The sequence below is a fragment of the Orycteropus afer genome, unplaced genomic scaffold (genome assembly GCF_000298275.1).
Source record: "Orycteropus afer afer isolate SDZICR_OR568_19922 unplaced genomic scaffold, OryAfe1.0 scaffold00194, whole genome shotgun sequence".
Lineage (NCBI taxonomy): Eukaryota > Metazoa > Chordata > Mammalia > Tubulidentata > Orycteropodidae > Orycteropus > Orycteropus afer.
This window is the reverse complement of record NW_006921781.1, coordinates 38,735-62,829: the sequence shown is the minus strand read 5'-3', so window position 1 is coordinate 62,829 and position 24,095 is coordinate 38,735. Positions and strand designations below refer to the sequence as shown.

The 24,095-nt window shown below is 40.6% G+C and overlaps 1 protein-coding gene across 1 annotated transcript in view; it reads right to left on the bottom strand.

Moving 5' to 3' along the window:
• The window catches only part of RNF212 (ring finger protein 212), a 42,961-nt gene that overhangs the window by 5,591 nt on the left and 13,275 nt on the right, over positions 1-24,095 (bottom strand). The window contains exons 3-5 of the mRNA XM_007947829.1: positions 5,286-5,360; positions 3,631-3,687; positions 1,941-1,999 (exon numbers count right to left, since the gene is read on the bottom strand). Coding sequence (XP_007946020.1) covers positions 1,941-1,999; positions 3,631-3,687; positions 5,286-5,360 — 191 coding nt within the window. The remainder of the gene's footprint in view (positions 1-1,940; positions 2,000-3,630; positions 3,688-5,285; positions 5,361-24,095) is intronic.

The following is a 24,095-nucleotide window of genomic DNA, read 5'->3' as shown; positions in this document are numbered from 1 at the left end:
TAATACTTCGTACATTCCATGGTCGGATGATTAATGGATGTCTGCGGCTGTTTCTCTTCAATTTGAGTGGTGCCACATCAGCAAATGGAGGTCTCAAAAGCTTTACCTTATCCATAGGACTAAGGCTGGGTTTACTCAGATGATGCAGCTCTTTACCAGTCCTGTTTTGAGAGCCTTCTAACCTAACCGGACTATTCATAAAGTTGTGCGGTAATGTATCAAACAGTGTTTCTTTGCTATTCATAAGGTTCTCCCTGGCCAATTCTTTGAGAAGTGGATGGCCTCCTCCTTCTTCCTAGTCTGTCTCAGTCTGTAAGCCAGGCTGATACTTGTGCACTATGTGTATCCGCTGGGTTTGAAACACCAGTGGCTCAGCCTCAAAACTCACATCAACACGTCACCACGGTAGGACAAACCGACAGCTAAGTTTGTCTCCCTGTTGGAAACCTCTCTTGCCACCCTTACTTGGGTCCCTGTGTCTGACTCCTCCTCTGTCCAGATTCCTAGGCCTTTTAATCCCCTCTTTTCTGTTCTCCTGCCCTGCTGCTTTGGGCATGCCTGATTTCCCTCTCCTCAACTGGATCCCTGTAGCTGACTGCTCCTCTGTCTGGGTTCCTGGCTTTTAATCCCCTTTTCCCTGCTCTCCCACACTGCTGCTTTGGGTGTGCCTGAGTTCCTCTCCTCACCTGGATCTCTGTGGCTGACTGCTCCTCTGTCTGAGTTCCTGGCTTTTAATCCCCTTTCTCCTGCTCTCCCGCACTGCTGCTTTGGGCGTGCCTGAGTTCCCTCTCCTTAGCTTGGGGATATACAAAGGTACACTTTAGGCCAATGTAGCCTGTAGTTACCAACCCATGGAACACACTATTCATAATATAAGCATAAAGCAACTCATAAGAAGGACAGGTGTTTTTCAACTCAGAGAGGGGCATTCAGGAACAAGACCACAGAGCGCAGAGACACTTCTCCCGTGGCCCCTAAGCTGCTGTAGTAGGAGATGGTGCACTGGCTGGTGGACAGCAGCCCAACAGGGTCTTCAACTCCCATAACACTTAATTTGTAACTCACCAAACTGACTGACTTCTGAATACACATTTTAGGAAATGCTTCACAGAAAATCATACCATATTTCATAAAATCTAAAATATCAGTGAATCTAAGGCATGTATTTTGTTATATGCATGGTGGACCACTGTGTTAACTGAACTATGGCATGTGACTGACTCCCAATTTCAGGGACAGTCATACAGAAAAAAGTGTATTCACACAGAAGCATTGTGAAGACACTGTGTGCCAAAATGGATAAGAAAGTACAACTTTCGATTGCTAAATTTTCCAGGTGTTGAAATGCAGTACTTTCTGCCACCAGTTTGGTAAATTGTAGCCACTTCTGGTGTGTCTTTCTAAAATGCACCATGTGCTCATGGTGGGTCTTTACACACAGCATGTTGTGTGCACAGACCAGCTACACTTCCTGGCAGGAGGTGTGTGACAAGCTGTTGGCTAGGCTCACTTGTGCCTGGCTGCACAGTCTGCTTAGTATGAACGGTTGCTCCGAAGAGGTGGCCTGGTGTGCTCTCTTGCCAGCAAACCAGCCAGGCCCTTTCCTGTTTCCTCAGGAATCACTGGTGAGCCCAGTGACCATGGGAACATTTGCCTGTTTTTCCTACTTTCTTTTTCTGTCTGTTTCCCTTTCTTCCCTTGAGTTTGTTCACAGTACTTTTCTTTGACAGAAGTTGTTAGCTAATGAAAGTGTGTTACATCCGAAGACAGTGATCTTTCTCTGGCCCTTCTACAGGACTCTCAGGCCTGCTTGCCAATGGAGGTGGTTTGGCATCTTTTGGATTGATAGTGGTTCTAAATCATTCAGACAGAAAGTTAACCATATACACAGTGATTCATGCTAAGTGCTGCACACTCCTAGAGTTCACTGAGAACCTTACCTTTGCAGCTGTTCTATCTGCAGAATTGCCTTTCTCAGGGATTCTTCCAACCTAGAGATCTAAACACAGTCAAATAACATCTAGTTATCATGACAGATGATGCCAAGTGATAGTTTAAAGAAGACACATTGATCCTTTGAATGTTCTAAACTAGGAATCAGAATGCTGAAGTTGCCCTCATGCCCTCATGCTAGTTAAGCAGTAAATTCACATCAAGACCAGTATATCCAGTATTTATGACCATGGCCTTTGAAAGTCATCAATGCAAAGCTAACTCAACCCCAAACCCCAGGAGACACATTTTGACCTGCCACTGCCCCCACAGACTAGTGAGAGACTAATAGGTATAACCAGAAGCTCAAATGTACTTCAGCTCTGACCAGGTTTTTATCAGAGTAATTTTTCCTCAAAACATAAGAGATGAAAATGCTATAATGGACCTAGTCTTTTCAAGAGCACAATCTTTGCTATTCCATTTGGTATGGATCCTGGCCCTATCACTCTGTAGCTGCTGTGGAGCAGGGAGTAAGATGGAGCCTGTATCAGCCAAGGGATTGGAAGAAACAGGACTGGGAAGGGGGAGCTGGATTAGATTGGTTACTACTTGCAGGGGAAGGGCAGTGACTGCCTCTTCCTGGAAAATCTCTCTACGTTAGACTATTTCCTCTCTTTTCCTGCTCTCCTCAAACTGCCAGCCCAGGATTGGTTTCAGGACAAATAGGAGAAATATGGGAGAAGGCAAGAGGCAGGAGGCTCTTTCCCTGAGCATGTGTGGTCACAGGTCTAAGGGCAGCACCATTCATGGACACCTAGGTTCTATGCAAATCCAGAAAAGAGGCAGAATGAACATCAAGACAGAGCAGGTGAAGGGAGGTGTCCAGAGTCTAAAAACCGACCCCAGGCTTCTAAGGCTTCAAAGTCAATCTCCTTATATTTCTTATTCCATAATCTTCAAAATTTTATAACAGAAAAAAAGGTGGTAGAATAGAGAAGTTTATGTAAGCTGTTTTGTGTGAACCACGAGCCCAAATGAGGAGGGTGGACCTGGTGCCACATAGCCTGACAGGCACCCTGGAATCCATGTGCACCCTCCTGCTGCATGCCCACTCTTCAGCTTCTCCCACTCTGGCTCCTTCCTCTCCATGTCTGCACACCCTCCATGGAGAGCCTACTAAGTAATGCAGGCCTGACAATCCAGGCTATTTCTTGTGGCTTTCACTAAAACTTCATTTTCCTTCTGTTTACTTCAAAAATTAAGTAGAGAGAATATCCCATGGCACAAAAGAGCAGACATTTCTAATTTCCTTTTATAATGATCAGCAAAGCATATTTTACAAATACAGTTACACAGCTTAAGGAAAGGTATCCAATGAGTTTGAGGGATAATGATGGGTCAGTATTTAAGATATAATCCCACAATTCCTAAGAGTAAAACTTCCCCCAGGTACCAAATCATAAGGGGAAGAAAAACAACACCCCAACTAGATCACTCCTAGAAAGCTACTGGGCCAAGCCAGACACAAGTTGATGTTCAGGAGGGCAATGGGTGATAATGCTTACAGATCAGAAGCCTGTCATAATTGGAACAGCAATAAAGAGCAGACCTTGTATCAAGCAGCCCCTCACCTTTATGAGTATATCATTAGACAACAAGTCTGACATTTAAATCCAAAAGTTAAAGAGGTTTTACCTTTTCTCTGTAGAAGGCTAACAATCGCCTCTTGTGTTTTTCTTGAAATTCTGAAATCTGAGAATTGAACCCATTTCAGCTGCTGACACTGGCACATGATCTCTATCATAGAACATTTTGTCAGGGGAACCAAAAAGTTGGAAGGAACCTTAACCACAGGCTACAATGTGCTCCTTTGCACAAGCATTTCCCCAACACACACTTGCTCCCTCCCTCCAGGTACAGGATCCACTGCGGCCAGGGCCACTGGTTCTGCCATATTCCCAGCACCTGGCCCAGAGCTGAGGCTGGGTCCTCCTTTGTTCAGTGAGTTAGTCATATTTCAGCAAAGCATAGTCAAATGGAAACACAAGTTAGTTTTAGTCTATTCAACAGGAAGAGCTCAGAAAGCACTGAGTCCTATCTCCCAGCAGCGTTTCCCCTCCCTGCTGGTTTACTGGCACTCTGCAACCCTCATGATGGGCATGGAATGCCCGGCCACAGTGGGTCAATCCCAGTGTGTTGCCTATGGAATGGACTCCTAACCAAACAGTGCCAATCAGAGAATATTCCTGAAACATAATATGGACCAGGGCATGTGGTGGTAGAAGAGACATACAGAACAAAGTGAAGTCTGGAAGTGCCTGGGAGACCTAGTCTGAATTTGCAGAGTCAGCTACACCTGAAACAGACACTCTCCCTGGGCTCCCCATTTGTATGTGCCCAGCATTTTACTGCTGCTGCATGTTCTAATCTGAACTGGATTTCTAGGGACCCCGTATAAATAAGGCAACAGTGATGTAGTATTTACTCAGAAGAGGAAAGAGCTATTCATCTAAGTCAAGTTTTCAGATAATGACTTAACCTCCTAAAATACTACACTGTAATTGTTTAAGCTTCACTCTTACCATCCTCTGTCCAGACCACTGGACAGCAGAGCTAATAGACAACAGAGTGATCAGGTTGAACTAAGAGTCAACATGCTATAAATCTATGCCACCTCAGGAATCTGCTAACTAAATACAAACACCAAGGGACTGTATGTATGTTCCCCCTATGACTCACTGGTCCAGTACAAAAAGAGAGAGAAAACTCTCCTAGGGAGAGTTCTCAACTGTTCCCAATACCACAGGGCTCCCACTTCCAACACCTCCACTCCTTTGTTAAACAGGGCCATTCCAGGAGAAGAATAACAAATATCACTTTTGCATTTCCCCACTCTTCTTGGCTCCTGCATTTCCATAGTTTTCTCAACTGGTATTGCAAATGTTTTACCAATAAGAAAATGAAAAGGCAACCTACAGAATGAGGGAACATATTTGCCAATAGCAAGTCAGAGAAGGGACTTGCACCTAGGATATATAAAATATACAATCCTTTTGGAGATAATTTACCCTGGGCTATCCCCAAACTGAGCTCTGCTGGTGCAATGGTTAAGCACTTGACTGCTAACTGAAAAGTCAACAGTTGGAACCCACCAGCTGCTCTGTGGGAGAAAGATGTGAAGCCTGCTTCTATAAAGATTAAAGCCTTAGGGACCCTAGGGTGATTCTATTCTATCCTATAGGATGATTATGACAGTAATGGGTTTTGTTTTCTGATAACCGCAAACCAGGTCCTCAGCTGACCCGATTGGCATGCTGAGGAAGCGCATCCTGTGCCCACCACTCATCTACCTGGGAAGTTTCTTTTGAGTACTTGGTGCACAGGCCATCGATGCCCATAAAGAATGCCTGGATACTCAAGTCAGTCTGGAAGAGAAAAATAAAATAGATTACACTGTTGCATCTAATAAATGCTACCAGTTACTTATTAAAAGACTGCAGTTGGATTTGTCAGACAAGAGAGTGTCCTGCTAACATACTCCTTCCAGTCCTTTTACAACAGAGACCCAGAAAAACTGAGTGAAACAGATACAAATGATGATCCAGGTATCATCAAATAAGAGTTCTCGTAACTCTGGGCATCAAATAAGAGGATAAAGAATTAGCTTGATTGTTGACTAAAAAGGGAGACAGAGGGAGGTCAGTGACTTGGGAGAGAAAAGAAGCCTGGGCAGACCAAAGGGTCACCATTTTAAGCATAGAGGCATCAGACACGATGAGGAGAAACAACTTCACGAAATCCACAAAGCAATAAAGAAACATTGTAGACAGATTAGGAGGAATTCAAGGTGAGCAGAAGATGTGCAGGAACTGGGAGAGGAATGTGTAGGTTAACTGGTCAGACTTATAGTGACACAGGTGGCTGCAGAGTGAGGAGAGCACAAGAGAAAAGGAATGAAGTAACTCACCACTAGAAGACACTAGTCATTTGGGCTTAGGACCCACATGCGGGGTAAAGCCTGTGTTGAGGTGGTTGTAGAAGCTCAACTCAGGGCAGTCTCTCACTTGACTGAATATTGATAAGAGCTGGAAAAACAGCTGCATGAGCCTGGAAGGGCACTGGACCCATGCCAGTGAATTGTGTCTGGAGAACTACATTCTCCACTCTAACAAACATACACCTTCTGGGTACCTAGTGGTAAAGTTGTTTTCAACCCCCATCCACCTTACTGGCATGGATCTTTGGCAACCTCCATAGCAGCCCAACAACTGCCTTATTGCAGACAGAGGCAGAAGCTGAAGTTCACCCACCCAGGGTCTGAGTCACCGACAGATCTTTTTCACATTAAATGCAAGAGGCACACCTCTGCAGCCTCTTCTCTCAGAGGCGCCCTTTAGCGCCAGGCACCTCCGACTTTTTCGAGGGGAAAGATCTATGTTAGGCCAGTTGGAGAAGCTTGTTTCAGGGCACCCTTTAACTTGAGTCTGGGAAGGAGGAAGATAAACAGATGTGTGTACCCAGAATGGTACCAGGCCCATGCCAGTCAATCAGGAAGTCCTGCCCAGATCTCCTGGCCACAACCTCTACAGCCTACCCACCCTCAGCAACCTACTCCACACAGACCCAGGAGCTGCAGCTCTCTTACAGCACTTGCACACTAGCTGATCTCTCTCACACTAAGCATAAGAGGCACACATCTGTAGCCTCCTCTTTTGGAGGTGTCCACTCGTGCCAGGCTCTTTGCACTTCCATGGGCACATGCACTGGTGGATCAATGGTTTGTAAAACAACCTCCTGCTTCTGAGGCTGATGGCAGACCATAACTATAAAAGTCCCTCCTCTTCAGCCTCCTTGTTTTCCCCTTTTCTTTTTCCCAATTTATCTTCCTTTTCATTTGTTCCTTTCTTCCTCTTCTTCTTATTTCATTTCTACCAATCATTCTTCTCGTCCACAACACCCTTTCCTTTTTCATACTTTTTGTCTTTTATTTTTATTCTGACTTCTTTTATTATTCTTATCTTGGGGTGTTCCCCCCACTTCTTTCCTGTCCCATCCAACAGGAGGAGGACGTTAACTCTCCAGTAGGCAGCCATATCCACTCCAACAACCATTTCACTCAATGGATGAGCACCACCATCATTAGCTCCTGTACCACTGGATCAATGGAAGACAATGGACAACACCTGCTTATCCCACCTGTTGTTCCTCTTCATGACATACAGAGACTTGTACCTACATTCTCACAAGCCATTCCACCAACCTGGAGATAGCTGGGGAGTGCCTCAGTGCTGCCAAGGTAACAACCAAAGAAGCATGCCTGCCCACCCATCTGGACATACTGAAACAAAGCAAAACCAAAAGACAGAGAAAAGCAAGCCAACACATAAACAACAAATAAAAACAACTTCAAAATGTCTCAGAGATAATGGACAACTTCAATTCAAACAGAGGTAAAATAAGTGGAAGCAAGTGACTAAAGTAAAGAAACATGCAACATTTTTGAGGAAGAATACGTAATAGAACTATCTGATAAGGAGTTTAAAAGACACATACACACACACACACACACACACACAGGACCTTCCAATAGCTCAAGGAAACCATAAACAGAAGCCAGGAAAAGATAGACAATACCCTAAAGAAATCAGGAAAACAATACAAAATCAAAATGACAAAATGAATAGACAATCAGAAATTATCCAAAAACAGCAATTAGAAAGAAATCCAAAAGATGAACACTAAAACTACAGAGATATATAACACATTGGAAGGAAAAACAGTAGAATCAGATTGGCTAAAGAACACATCAACCAGCTTGAAGACAAATCCCTTGACAGCAGCTTGTAAGAGGAAAAATCAGAAAAAGGCTGAAGTAAGTATAGGAGTTATATGGGACGATATCAAGAGGAATAGCCTATATGTGATTGGAATTCCAGAACAAGTTAAAAAAAAAAAAAAAAAGCTCACTGCTATTGAGTTGAATCTGATTCATAGCAACTCCCACTGGGTTTCCAAGGCTGTAAATCTTTATGGAAGTGGATCACCCCATCTTCCTTCTGCAGAGCAGTTGGTGGGTTTGAACTGCTGGCCTCTGGTTATCAGTCAAATGCCTTATCCACTATACCACCAGAGCACCTTACAAGAAGAGGCAAAAATAAATCACAGAGAAAACTTTCAAAGACCTGCTAACAGAAAACTTCCCCAACATTGTGAAATGAAAGCTCAACAAACCCTATACAAGATAGCCCCCAAGAGAAAGTCACCAAGACATATCAGAATCAAACTTTCAAAATCAAAGACAAAGAAAAAAATCTTGAAAGCAGCTCAGGAAAAAAGAAATGTTACCTACAAAGAACCACCATGTAAGCAAGAAGGCAAAAGGGTGACATATATAAAATATTGAAAGAAAAAAAAAACTGCCAACCAAGAATTATGGATCCAGAAAAACTGTCCCTTAAATACAGTGGTGAAATTAGGAAATTCTCAGACAAACAGAAGTTAATGGCATTTGTACAAACCAAACCAATCCTACAAGAAATGCTAAAGAGAGTACTTCAGACAGAAAATCAACAACAGAAGACAACTATTTAGGATTAAGACACAAGACAACAATACCTACAAACCAATCCTGAAAAAGAATTCTCAAAACTAAAATAAGGCCCCAGGTTACCCTTTGAGCCTAGAAATGGACTCATTACATGGATTGGCTCTCAGCCCAACAGTAGAAAGACATACATGCAGAAAACCTACCCCAGATCGATGCACCTACCCACTGTAGGGAGATGCACCCCTTGGATCAAGTAGCCATGAGACACCAGAGGGGTAGCACTCACATAGAGGGAAGCCTGGACAGACAGGAATGCATGGATAAGAGGGGCACAGGAAGAGGTGGTCACGAGGAGGAGAGGGAAAGAGTTTTTCAGGGTTGGGGATGGTAATTGGGACCATGAAACCAGATGTGCATGAACTGTTGAATCTAAAACAAGTTTGCCATGTAAATTTACAGCCAAACCACACACACACACACACACACACACACACACACACACTACTAAAATAAGCCTTCAAAATGGAAAATAGAGAACCAGAGGTGTCAATCTGTAAATGACAAGAATTATACAGCAAAAAGAGGGAATAAATGGTCTAATTACAGAACTTCCCATTGGAAAGGAAGTCAAGAAGATGTCAATATACAATAGATTGTTTCAAACTAAGGAAGATAAAAATTTACTACAGGGTGAAGAAAATTAATAAGCCTTTCAACCAAAATATGAAAAAGAAAATCACAAGGATTTAGCAAGCACAAAAACAATAACAATGAAAAAAAGGGAAAAAATGAACTCAGCACAGAAAAATATTCAGAACAAAGATATCGACACCACAACAAAAAACACAAAAGAATGACAGCAGTAAATTCATAACTATCATTGATTACACTGAATGTGAATGGATTAAATCCACCAGTCAAGATAGAGACTCGCAGAATGGATAAGTAACAATTTGCTGCCTACAAGACTTATTTTATACACCCAAAGATAAAAATAAATGAAAAATCAAGGGATAAAAAAAAATATATATATCAAGCTAATATCAACCAAAAAGAATAGGAGTGGCAATATTAATTCCTAATAAAATAGACTTTAAGGTGAAAACCAACATAAGGGGCAAGGTAGGACACTATATGATGATAAAAGGGTCAATTAACCAAGAACACATAGCCATAATAAATAACTACTCACCCAATGAAAGACTCCAAAATACATGAAGCAAACACCAACGGACTTGAAAGGAGAATTGAAAATTTTACTATAGTAATAAGAGACTTTACCATACCATGTTCAATGAAGGACAGAACAAAAAGAAAAGAAACAACAAAGACACAGAAGATCTCAACAATACAATATACAGAACAATCCACCCAACAAAAATATAATATACATTGTTTTCAAGTGCATATGGATCATTCTCCAGAATACACCATATCTTAGGCCACAAAACAAGCCTCAATAAATTTAAAACTATCAAAATACTACAAGGAATCTTCTCAGATCACAATGCTATAAAATTAGAAATCACTGAAGGGAAGACCAGGAAAATAAATCAAATATATAGGAACTGAATAATACACTACTCAAACCCACCAGCCACTCCTCAGAAGGAAGCCTGGGCAATCCTACTTCCGTAGTGATACTGCCTTGGAAACCCAAGGAGGGGTCGCTATGAGTCAGGGCTGACTCGACGGCACATACCAACAAGAACAACAACAACAAGAACTACTGGGCAACAGAAGAAATAAAATGTGAATTGAAAAAAAAAAAAAATTCCTAGAAACAAATGAGAATGAATACACAAGATAACAAAACCTTTGGGTCACAGCAGAAGCAGAACTCAGAGGTTAAAAAAAGAAAAGAAAAGAAAAGAAAACGAAAATCAACACTTTAACCCAACAACTCCAACAATTAGAAAAAGAGCAACAAAAAGAAGCCTACAGTCTCAAAAAAAGAGAGAGAAAATAATAAAGATCAGAGCAGAAGTAAACAAAGCAGAAAGCAGAAAAACAACAGAAAAAAAATTAGTAATATTAGAATCTGGTTGTGATAGTTAAGGTTGTGTGTTGACTTGACTGGAACATGATTCTAAGTTATGAGGGGTGTGGTCTGCTTCAACTAACTCTGTCTGTCTTTCTCTCTCCCCTCCTCCCTCTCCCCCTTTCCATCTTCCTCTCCATCTCTCTTTCTCCTGGAAAAACTCTCTGGCTTTCTGCTGGATATTGATCCTGCACCTAGCTCATCATCATCTCTGATTCCTGGGCTTGAACCAGTGGCCTGACATGTTGCCTGCCAATCTTGGATTCATCACCTTCTGAAGCTAGCAGCCTGCTATACTGATGAGTGAGTCAGGAAAAGCCTCCAGCTTGACATTTGACACCTCAACTTGGGTCTTGCCAACTTCTGCAACTGCATGAGCTATTTTTTTTAGATGATTTCTCTCTCTACATATATTTAAGTTTCACTAGTTTTGCTTCTTTAAAGAGGCCATCCTATGGACAGTGGCTCTTCTAAAAGGTTAACAAAATTCAAAATCTACTTGCAAGTTTAACTAAGGAAAAGAAAAGCAGATGCAAATAAGAATAATAAATGAAATGGATGACATCACAACAGAACTAAACCAAAGAAAACAAACTCACTGCCATTTAGTTGGCTCCAATGCATAGTGACCCCTCCTTGGGTTTCTGAAGCGGTATCACTTTGGAAGTCTATCATCCAACCACAACAGAACTAGTCGAGATAAAAGAATAACAGAATACTATGAAGAACTGTACTCCAAGTAATTTGAAAATATAAAAGAAATGGACAAATTTCTAGAGTCACATAAACTACCTAAACTCACAGAGACTGGGGTATGCAATTTGAACAGACCCATAACAAAATGTAAAACCTGAAAGTATAAAGTTCATCAAAGAAAAATTAGGAGCAAACTTAATATATGGCATTAATAGACTATGAAATATCAAACGTAAGTGAAAATGTACAAATAGCAGAAGATAAACTAGATGACCAGGACCTTCTGAAAACTAAATTCTTATGTGCATCAAAATAGTTCTCCAAAAAGGTAGAAAGAGAAGCTACAGATTAGGAAAAAAATATTTGGCTATGACATTTACAACAAGGGATGTATCTCTAAAATTTATGAAAACTTCAACATCTCAATATCTAAAAAACAAACAATCCAATTAAGAAATGGCGAAAGGACATGAACAGACACGTCATCAAAGAAGATATTTAGGCAGGCAACGAATACATGAAGGAATGCTCATAATCACCAGCCATTACACAGATGCAAACCAACAATGACATATCATCTTACCCATTCATTATAGCAAAGTTCAATAAGACAGAAAACAATAAATGCTGGCAAGGGTGTTGAGAGATTGGAATTCTCACACACTGCTGGTGGCACTGTAAAATGATACAACAACTACGGTAAACAGTATGGTACCTACTCAAAATGTTGGTAAAAGTAATAGCATTTGATCTAGCAATCCCACTACTAGGAATATATCCTAAAGTGGTGATATCTGGGACACAAATAGATATTTGCACACCCATATTAATCAGAGTACTACTCACAATAGCTAAGAGATGAAAACAGCCTAAATACCCATCAACAGATGAATAGATAATCAAACTATGGTACAAACACACAATGGAATACGATGCAAGAATAACCAAGAATCCACAAAGCAACTAGTGATGTGGATGAATGAGGAGGACATTATGGTTAATTAAGTAAGTCAATCACAGAAGGGCAAATACTGTATGAGTCGGTTATTATAAAAAGTCAAGGAAAGGTTAACACAGGGAAGGAAATTTTCTTTGTTGGTTAACAGGGATGGGAGAGGAGAGGAGGGAAAACTGCTAGCTAGTTAAGACATGTACTGATTTGGGTGAAGGGAAAGGCAACATAACAAAAGCATGTGACCAGCAAAATATCACTAAAGAAAAGGAAGACATGGAGAAGTACACAAAAGGTACAGACAACGAAGGTAAATACTATTACATTCACAGTACTGTGTTATCAGGAGCTCTAGTGGAATAGTGTCTAAGACATTTGACTGCTAACCAGAATGCTTGTTCAAACCCACCAGCCACATCTCTGAAGGAAGACTGCGCAATCTACTTCCGTAGAGATACCACCTCGGAAACCCAAGGAGGGGTCGCTATGAATGGGATTCGACTCAATGGCAGTGAATATGGTAATAGCAAACATTTATCTATGGGTAGATACATAGGCAGACAGGCAAGATAATCAGCTATAGGTAGGCAGACAGGAATATACCCATAAGAGCATATAGGTTTGGCAGATGATATTTCTGCATACATATTTGTAAACCAAAAAAACCCCAAAAACAAACAAACTCACTGCTGGGGAGTCGGACCTGACTCATAGCAACCCCTTCTCAGGTTTTTGAGGCAGTATCACTACAGGAGATTGCCCAACCTTTCTTCCGAGGAGTGGCTGGTGGGTTTGAACTGTCAGCCTTCTGGTTAGCAGTCAAATGCATTAGGCACTACGCCACCAGAGCTCCTACATACTTATTTGTATGTGGTATAAAAATCTCAATATACATAATAGAGCTAACAGGGGGCAAAGTTAACTCGTTCACCTTGAAGGAGTGAGTTGCTGGGCCTGTAGGCTTGGGACCATGCAGGACATCAAGCTCAAATGGCACAACATAGTACATAAATACACTGTTCTATATCCTACTTTGGTTAGTAGTAACTGGGGTCTTAAAAGCTTGTGAGTGGCCATCTAAGATGCAATTATCAGTCTCTCCTTGTCAGGAACAAAGAAGAGTGAAGAAAATCAAAGATGCATGGAAACAATTATTCCAAGGCACTACTGGACCATAGGAAGCTCACCATACACAACCTGAGACCAGAACTAGATGGTCCCTGGCTACCTATGCCAACCACTTGGAAGGGGATCACAATTGGAGATACTGGATAGAGTGGGAGAAAAATAGGGAACAAAATTCAAAAACGTAAAAGATGAACAGGACTGGTCAGACAGAACCTCGTAGAACTCCCGAGACTGTGGCCTCTAGTCACTCTTCAGGCCTGGAATTGAACTCACTCCTGTAGTTCACCTCTCTGTGAAACAAAGATAGTCCTACAAGCTAAACAATTACACCAGGGAGATACACTCTTAAAACAGTCAATTATGGAGTATCAGAAGGGCATCATCTGTGCAGAGAGAAGGCTCAGAGGGCAGGAATGCATAGGAAAGGTCCCATGGAAAAGGCAACCACAAGGAAGAACTGGAAAGAGAATTGTTACATTGTAGGGATTGTAATAAATGTTACTAAACAAAACGTGTATGAACTGTTGGTTGAAGAGGAGGGCATTGTACCAAATGTGAGTAATCAATATGGTGGCATTGAGGATGAGGAAGACATAGAGAGGTACCTGGTAGGTACAGACAACAAAGATGAACCCTTTGCACATACAGTGCAACAAATCTGCTCTGTAAAATTTCACCGTAATCACAATAAAAAGTTTTTTTTGTGTGTATGTGTGATTTGGCTGAACATTTTCAGAGCAAATACACTTTTCATACAGCAGTTCACATATACTTTTCCTCATGACATTGACCACAATTCACCACAATGCAACAGCTTCCCTCCCACTTCCTCCCAACAGTCACCTCTTCCCTGCGTCCATCCCTCCATACACCCCTGCCCCCTGAGATGTCTCCCTGTGTATAAACAGCCCTTCTTTCTCCTGTGATTGTTCTCTTCAAGGAGTGTATCTACCTCAGGTAAATGTTCAACTCATATAATTGTCTTTTGTTGTGCTGGAAGCCACAGGTGTGGGTTCAATTCCAGACCTGAAGGGCAGCTAGGGGGCCATAGTCTCAGTGGTTCCACCAGGCTCTATCAGACTACCAAACTTGCCCCCCCCCTTTTTTTTCCCAAATGATTGTCAGTTTTGTTCCACATTGTTCACCCTCTCTATCCAAGATCTCCTACATAGATCCCTCTCTGAGTGTTTGAAAGTGGTAGCCGGGCACCATCTAGTTCTTCTGGTCTCATAATCGTATAGGCTGTGGATCGTATGTGGTACCAGTCGCTAGGACTAATTGTTTCCATGAATCTTTTGTTTTCTTTATTCTTTTTTTGCTCTGGATAAGGAGAGACCCATCGTTGCATCTAGATGGCTTCTTGCAAGCTTTTAAGATCCCAGTCGCTACTTGCCAAAGTAGGAGGTGGAAAATGTTTTGTGTAGTATGTTATGCCAATTAAGCTTGATGTCCCCTGTGACTATGGTCCCGAGCCCACAGGTTCAACTACTCAGTCCCTCTGTGTAGCTGGCTGTGCCTAAGAAGTGACTACAACTTTGTCCCTTGTCAGCTCTACTATACACATGGGAATGCAGATTATACAAATACACTTATAAGACCATGGTCTGCCAACCCTATACATGGTCTTGGGTACACTCCCCACTTCACAGACATACCTAATAGTTCAGCCTGTCCACCCACCTACCCACACGTGTACCCATGTTTGCCTTCACTGACAATGCAGTATTGTATGTGCAAAGGGTTCATCTTTGTTGTCTGTACCTACCAGGTACCTCTCTATGTTTTCCTCATCCTCAATGCCACCATGTTGATCACTCACATTTGGTACAATGCTGTCCTCTTCACCCAAATCAATACTTACATCTACCTATCTAAGAGTATTCCCTTCCCTCTTCCTCCCCTACCACCCGTTAACCAACAAAGAAAATTTCCTTCCAGTGATAAACGTTTCCTTCACTTTTACAATAATGGACTAATACAGTATTTGTCCTTCTGTGATTGACTTACTTCACTCAGCATAAAGTTCATCTATGTTATGCAGTGTTTTGCAGATTCTAGGTTACTGTTTAAGGTTGCATAGTATTCCATTGTGTGTATGTACCAAAGTTTGGTTATCCATTCCTCAGTTGACTGACATCTAGGTTGTTTCCATCTTTTGACTATTGTAAATAGTGCTGCTATGAACATGGGTGTACATATGTCTGTTCTTGTCATGGCTCTCACTTCTCTAGGATATATATCTAGTAATGGAATGGCTGGGTCAAATGGTATTTCTATTTCCAACTTTTTAAGGAATTGCCATACTGCTTTTCACAGTGGTTGTACCATTTTAAAGTCCCACCAGCAGTGTATGAGAGTCCCAACTCTCCACATCCTCGCCAGCATTTGTTATTTTCTGTCTTGTTGAACTTTGCTACTAGTGCTGGAGCAAGATGGTACCTCATTGTTGTTTTGATTTGCATCTCTCCAATACCTAATGATCGTAAGCATTTCTTCATATGTTTGTTGGCCGCCTTGGTGAAGTGTCTATTCAAGTCCTCTGCCCATTTTTGAATTGCATTATGTCTTTTTGTTATTAAGGTGTCGGAGTTTTCTATAAATTGTAGAGATAAGTCCCTTGTCAGATATGTCATTACCAAATATTTTTTCCCAATCTGTAGGTTCTCTTTTGACTCTTTTGGAGAAATCTTTGGAAGCACATAAAAATTTAACTTTTAGAAGGTCCCATTCATCTAGTTTCTCTTCTGCTGTTTGTGAATTTTGGGTTACGCCTGATAGTCTGTTTGTGCTTTATATTAGGGCCCCTAAATTTGCCCCTAGTTTTTACTTGAGGAACTCTATAGTTTTAGTTTTCACATTTAAGTCTTTGATCCATCTGGAGTTAGTTTTTGTGTATGGTGTGAGGTACAGATCTTATTTCATTTTTCTGCAAATGGATCTCCAGTTTTGCCAGCACCATTTATTAAACAAACATTCTCTTCCCATTTAATGGATTTCAGCTCTTTGTCAAAGATCACCTGACCATAGGTCAATGGATCTATTTCTGGGTTCTCAATTCTGTTCCACAGGTCTATGTATCTGTCATTATACCAGAACCAGGCAGTTTCGACTACTGTAGCTACATAGTAGGTTTTGAGATCCGGCAGTGTGAGACTTCCTACTTTGTTCTTCAATAGTGCTTTGCTTATTCGAGGTCTCTTTCCTTTCCATATAAAGTTAGTGACTGTTTTTTCCATATCCTTAAAAAATGTTGATGTGATCAACATTGGATTGCATTGAATGTATAGATTACTTTGGGTAGAACTGACATTTTTACACTGTTCAATATTCCTATCCATGAGTATGGGATGTTCTTCCATTTATGTAGATCTCTTATAGTTTCTTGAAGTAGTTTTTTATAGTTTTATTTGTACAGGTCTTTTGTGTCCCTGGTAAGATTTATTCCCAAGTATTTTATTCTTTTGGTAGCTATTGTAAATGGTATTTATTTTCTTAATTCTTTTTCAGCAATCTCTCTGCTGGTGTAGAGGAATCCAATTGATTTTTGGATGTTGATCTTATATCCTGCTACGATGCTAAATCTCTCAATTAGTTCCAGTAGGTTTTTGACTGAGTCTCTTGGGTTTTCTAGGAATAGGATCACATCATCAGCAAATAGGGATAGTTTGACTTCTTCCTTACCAATCTGGATGCCTTTGATTTCTCTTTCTTGCCTTATGGCCCTGGCTAGGACTTCCAGTACAATGTTGAATAGAAGTGGTAATAGAGTGCATCCTTGTCTGGTTCCTGTTTGCAAGAGGAATGGTTTCAGTCTCTCTCCATTGAGCATCATGTTGGCTGTTGGTTTTGCATAAATGACCTTTATTATGTTGGGGAATGTTCCTTCTATTACTATTTTGCAGAGAGTTTTGATCAGGAATGGGTGTTGGTTTTTATCAAATGCCTTTTCTGCATCAATTGATATGATCATGTGGTTCTTCTCCTTTGTTTTATTTATGTGTTGGATGACGTTCATTGCTTTTCTAATCAAACCATCCTTGCATACCTGGTATGAACCCCACTTGGTCATGATGAATGATTTTCTTGACATGTTGTTGGAGTCTATTGGCTAGGATTTTAGTGAAGATTTTTACATCTATATTCATGAGGGATATTGATCTGTAGTTTTCCTTTTGAGTGATGTCTTTGCCTGGTTTTGGTATCAAGGTTATGCTTGCTTCATAAAATGAGTTAGGGAGGATTCCATCATTTTCTATGTTTTGGAATAGTTTGAGTAGGAAAGGTGTCAGTTCTCTGAATGAATTCTCCATTGAAACCATCTGGGCCAGAACTTTTTTTGTCGGTAATTTTTTGAAGATGTGTCAATTTCTTCTTTGTTACGGATCTATTCAACTTTTCCACATCAGTCTGTGTTAGTTTAGATAAGTGGTATGTTTCTAGAAATCTGTCCATTTCTTCCAGATTTTCAAATTTATTGGTACAGTTCTTCATAGTATCTTTCATATTATCTTTTGTATTTCAGTTGTTTCTGTTGTGATGTCACCCATTTAGTTTCTTATTTGTGTTATTTGTATCCTCTCCCTGTTTTCCTGTGTTAAATTTGGCAGTGATTTGTCAATTTTATTGACCTTTTCAAAATACCGACTTCTGGTCTTGTTGATTTTATCTATTGCCCTACTATTTTCTGTTTCATTGATTTCTGCTTGAATCTTGATTATTTCCCTTTTTCTGGTGACTGTAGGCTTTTCTTGCTGTTCTTTTTCTAATTGTTGGAGATGTTGGTTTAAAGTATTTATTTTGGTTCTTTCTTCTTTTTTGATGTGTGCATTTTGCTAAAAATTGGCCTCTGATCACTGCTTTTGCTGTGTCCCAAAGAATTTGGTATGTCATATTACTTGGATCCCAATCAATCTCTACAGAAGAAGCAGTCAAGGAATTTTGAAATGATGTACTGACTAGGCAACTGAGCTTCAAAAGATGTCACTGTGAGGACCAAGGTACACCTGACCCAAGCTATGGTATTTCAATTGCCTAACATGAATGTGAAAGTGTATGATGAATAAGGAACACCAAAGAAGAATGCCTTTGAATTATGGTGTTGGCAAAGAATATTGAATATACCATGAAGAAATCTATTGTGGAAAAAGCACAGCTAGAATGCTCCTTAGAAGCAGGGATGGTCAGACTTCATTTAACATGTTTTGGACATCTTATCAGGATGGACCTGTGCCTGGAAAAGGACATAATGCCTGGTAGAGGAGATGGTCAGTGAAAAATAATATGACCCTAAATGAGATTGACTGACAGTAGCTGCAACGATGGGCCCAAACATATCAACAATTGTGAGGAAGATGCAGGACCAGGCAGTGTTTCCTTTCTTTGTACACAGGGCCACTACGAGTTGGAACTGGCTTGATGGCACCCAACAACAAGGTTTCAGAAAGGGTATCTGTGCATTACAATCCCCAAGGAGACACTTACTATTTTCTTCTTAATTACCTGCAACATGACCTGCCCTGCCTCCTCCAACCACCCTTTACCCAGGACCATTTTACCTAAAAAATATAAAACATAAGGGCTAGCAGTCTTTATGGGTCACTAAGCTGGAAGTAGCTTCCATTAACCAGAAGGCAACAGAACTAGCATGAGAAATACAGAAGGGCCTGGATTTAAAAACAAAACAAAACAACAACAAAAACACCCGACTTAAAAGATGTAGGAAGAATATTCACAGACCCTCCCTCCACCACCACCTATTCTTTGCTTTAGGATGGGGAGGTTGATACAAGTTCTTGGTAATTTCAGCCCACTGATTTACCTACTCACATTACCTAATTGGTGCAATGGTTCAGCGCTCATTTGCTAAATAAAATGTCAGCAGTCAGAACTCACACAGTAGTTCAGTAAAAGTAAGACTGGTGATCTGATCCCATAAAGTTTATGGCCTAGGAAACCCTATGGGGCAGTTCTATTCCCTTACATGGGATTGCTAGGAGTATGAATTCACTTGGGGGCAGAGAAAAAAAAAAAAAACAAACTTCCCAAATCCCACTGAAATGACAATAAAACTAAATTTAGGAAAAATACTACATCAGCCTAGAAAATAGGAAATGGTACCTTTAACAGTACCTTTAATGGTACCGTTTGAAGAATTTCTAGAAGACATATACAAGTAAGCTGATTACAATAATGAAGGCCTTGGGAAATGGAGGGGCTTCACCCTGGGGTACCACAAATCCTCTAGCTCTAAAAGCAGGGTAAGTGCCATGTAGGTTTGGAGTCCCTACTGGTCCCATGGGGGGCCAGCTTGAGAATTCATTTCTAGGTTTCTGAGGAAACAGGCAAGGCAGGATGTGGGCTCTTCCTAATGAGGGTTTCAAGCCCAGTGTACAGGAGGTCAGCTTCTAGTCAGGACAGAGGTAGAGGTACCTTCACAACACTCACCCTTTGTATACTCTCACTGAAAAAGTACAGGCAGAACATTCTACAGGAACACTTACAGGAGCACCCACACCAGTCCTGGCCTGCACTCATTTACTTGCGATCCTAGGTACATCATTTACCTTTTTTGGGCCCTGCCCTCCTCCTTTATAAAAGAGTAGCAGTAGCAGTTTCTTCCTCAGAGGGTCAGGGGGAGGATTAAGTAACACACACAGGAAAAGTGCATCAAACAGTGCTTAATCTGTGCTGTTGCTGTTGTTGTTAAGTGCCTTTGAGTTGTCTCCGACTCATAGTGACGATATGCACAGCAGAACAAAACACTGCCTGGTTCTGCACCAGCTCCACGATTCTTGCTACACTTGAGCCCATCGCTGCCACCACTGTGTCAATCCACCTCGTTGAGGGCCTTCCCCTCTTTCATCAACCCTCCACCTTAACAAACATGACATCCTTCGCCAGGGAATGGTCCCTTCTGACAACATGACCAAAGTAGGTGAGAAGAAGTTGGGCCATTCTTGCCTCCAAGGAGCATTCTGGCTGCACTTCCTCCAGGAAAGACCTGTCAGTTCTTTTAGCAGTCCATGGCACTTTCGGCATTCTTTGCCAACACCATAGCTCAAAAGCATCAACTCTTCTTCAGTCCTCCTTACTCAATGTCCAGATCTCACGTGCATATGAGGTGACTGAAAACACTATGGCTTGTGTCAGGTGCACCTTAGTCCTCAAGGAACCATCTTTGCTCTTCAGCACTCGAAACAGGTTCTTTGCAGTTGATTTGCCCAGTGCTATACATTGTCTGTACTGACTGCTGCTTCCATTGGCATTGACCAAGCAATGTGACATCTTTGACAATTTCAATCTTTCCTCCATTTATTGTAATGCTGCTTATAGGTCCAGTCATGAGGATTTCTGTTTTCTTTATATTGAGATGTAATCCATACTGCAGCCTACATCCTCGAAAACAAAACAAATAGCTCCAGTGACCAGATGTGGAAGCCACTAGCAAATATTGGCACAAATCCATTGGGCTCCACCATAAAATAGACAAAGGCAACTTTCTGGAAGAGCAGAGACCCAGGAACAAGACAGAATGGCCAAGACATTTCCAAAACTAACACAAAATATCATATTACAGATTCAAGAATTTCAGGAACCAAACAGGATAATTACAAAAATAAAATAATTCCTAGACACACTGCTGAAAACCACAAGTAAACAACAAATTGGTATTTTCAAACTAATAACATTAACTGCCAACAGAGAATTCTAAATAAAGTGAAAATATGCTTCAAAAATGAAGGCAAAAATGGGTATTTTCTAGACAAACAAAAACTGAGAGAATTTATCACCATAAACCCTCACTGAAAGAAATAATAAAAGGAATTTCCTTCAAGCAGGAAAATCTCATAAAAAACATGGGGTTTCAGGAAGAAGTGAAGAGCAGAAAAGAAAAAAAATGTAGGAAAATGTAAATGAATATTAACTATACAAAGCAGTAAAATTCAATATATTGAGAGAGTTATAATACACAACAATAATAGCACTAGTGAGCAGAAGGTAAGAAGAAAGCAATGGGAGTTAAAGCATTCTGAGATCCTTGTCACAAAAATCAAGTAAGATTGCATGTTATAATTTCTTGGTAAGAGTAAACTAATAATAAAAGAAAATTTAGATAATAACTATCATTGGAGACACTGAAATATTTTTAATTGAAAAGGAAGCAAAACAGAGAAAAAAGGAAGATAAAACAATTGGGTCATACAGGAAAAAAAGAAAGGTAGATTTCAATACAACTGTATCAGTCACTAAAAAAAAAAAAAAAAAGAAAGAAAGAAAGAAACTCACTGCCGTGGAGTCGGATACCACTCATTGAGACCCCTGCTTGGGTTTCTGAGGCGGTATCTTTATGGAAGCAGATTGCCCGATCATCCTTCCGAGGAGTGGCTGCTGGGTTTAAACTGCCAGCCTTCTGGTTAGCAGTCAAATGCCTTAGGGACTACGCCACCAGTCACTATGTTGTTGTTGTTGTTGTTATTTGCCGTCGAGTTGGCCTCGACTCATAGCGACCCCTCCTTGTGTTTCCGAGGCAGTATCATTACGGAAGTAGGATTGCCCAACCTTCCTTCCGAGGAGTGACCAGTCACTATAATATATGTAAAATGCCTAAATATGCCAAATATAAGAGAATGATTGTCAGAGTAGATTTAAAACAATCCAATTTACTAGAGACACAGTTTAAATATAAGAATTCAAAGTAAGATGGATGAATAAGCAGACAAGCAACACAGACCTTCCTCAACAAAGAAAAGAGAAACCAATTGACAGAGATACAGAAGATCATACTGGAGGCTTGAGCTTTGAAACAAATTATTCAGAAGTGGATTAGGCACCAACTAGTGGAAATACCTGAACAAAAACAGTGAGTACAGAGATGGTTGGAGCTGCAGCCTGTCAGCTACTCTGACAGGATCAACAGCCTGAATACTTCCAAGTGGTGTTGGGACCTGAGAATTGACCTAAAGATCAGCCCTGGTCACCAAAGGCTCCAGGGATGATTGCACTGGTGACCTATGACTAGGAAGGGAAACAGCAAGGAGGGAGACAACCTGAGCTGTGGACTTTCCATTGTCCTGTCTGGAGGGTGCAGCCATTTTGATTGTTTATACGCAGTCATGTTGGATATTTAAACTAACCTAGGATGCAGCCATTTGGAATGTTTACAAGTGGTAACTATTTTGTATTTTAAAGTGACAGCATTCTTATACAGATTCTAGGGGCCTAAGAATAGGCTCTGTTTGCCAAGGACAGCAGGGACACATGAGAGGCTGACAACAGGAAAGGAGAAAGGAGGTGAGTGTATAAGTGCTGCCAACTAGTGAACAGAGGAGCACAGCACAGTACCCTGCTCGCATAGATAATATACAAAGAAAACAAAAATTATGGACAAGTCACTCCAACATACAATCATCAATTAAATATAAACAAAAAATGTCACAATGCCTTGGAGACAACAGAACATCACAGTCCACACAAAGAAGCAAGATAAAGCAGGAGAAAGAAGGGACCAGAATACAGACCCAAAACACATCCCTGAGGAAGACCCAGCATCGGAACTCCCTGATAAGGAACTCAAAAGAATTATATTTAGGTATCTTCAATGAATTGAAAGGCAGATCAAGGAAAACACTGACAAAATTGAGGAAAACACAGAGAAAACCCTAGAACAATTTTGAAAGACAATACAAGAACAAAATGACAAAATAAATGAAAAATTAGAAATGATACAAAATCTACACACAGAAATCCAGAAGATTAATACTAAATTTTCAGAAATAGATAACACATTGAGTAGGCAAAAGAGTAGAACTGAATCAATGGAAGACAGATTTAGGGAGATTGAAGGCAAATACATGAATATTTCTTTGGAAAGGGATCAATCAGAAAAAAGATCAAAACAAAATGAAGATAGCCTAAGGTTCAATTCCAGAACAGGAAGAGACAAATAAAACCATAGAAAAAATTGTTGAAGACTCGTTGGAAGAAAATTTTCTTGTTATGATGAAAGATGAGAATATATCCATTCAGGAAGTCTGAAGAACCCCAAACAGGACAGACCCCAAAAGAAAACCACCAAGACATATCATCACCAAACTCACCAAAACAAAAGACAAAGAAAGAATCATGAAAGCAGCATGGGAAAAACGAAAAGTTACCTACAAGGGGCTACCAATAAAACTAAGCTTGGAATTCTCAGCAGAAACCATGCAGGTGAGAAGACAATGGGATAGTATATATAAAACCCTGAAAGATAAAAATTTCCAACCAATAATTATGTACCTAGCAAAACTGTCTCTCAAATATGATGGTGAAATTAGGACATTTCCAGATAAACAGAAATTAAGGGAATTTGCTAAAACCAGACCAACCTCACAAGAGATGCTAAATGGAGCCCTTTGGACAGGGAACCAACAACAGCAAACAACAACTGACCATTAAAACACATGATGATATAACCCAGAAACCAATCCAGCTATGGAAGTATCCAAAGTAAATAAGCCTAGAAGATTGTAAACAGGGAACCAGAGATATCAATTGACAAATGAGGACAGCTACAAACTGAAAAGAGGGAAAATACTGTGTAGCTATAGAACTTCTAGATGGTAGGGAAGTCAAGACAACTACAAGATAGAATGGAATGTTCTAAACTTGGGGAGAAAACTATAAATCACAGGGTAACCTCAAAGAGAAAGAATAAACTTTCACATCAAAATAAGAGGACCAGCACAAATATTTAGCAAATACTAAAGTAAATACTAGGAGCTCTGGTAGCATAGTGCCTAAGGCACTTGACTGCT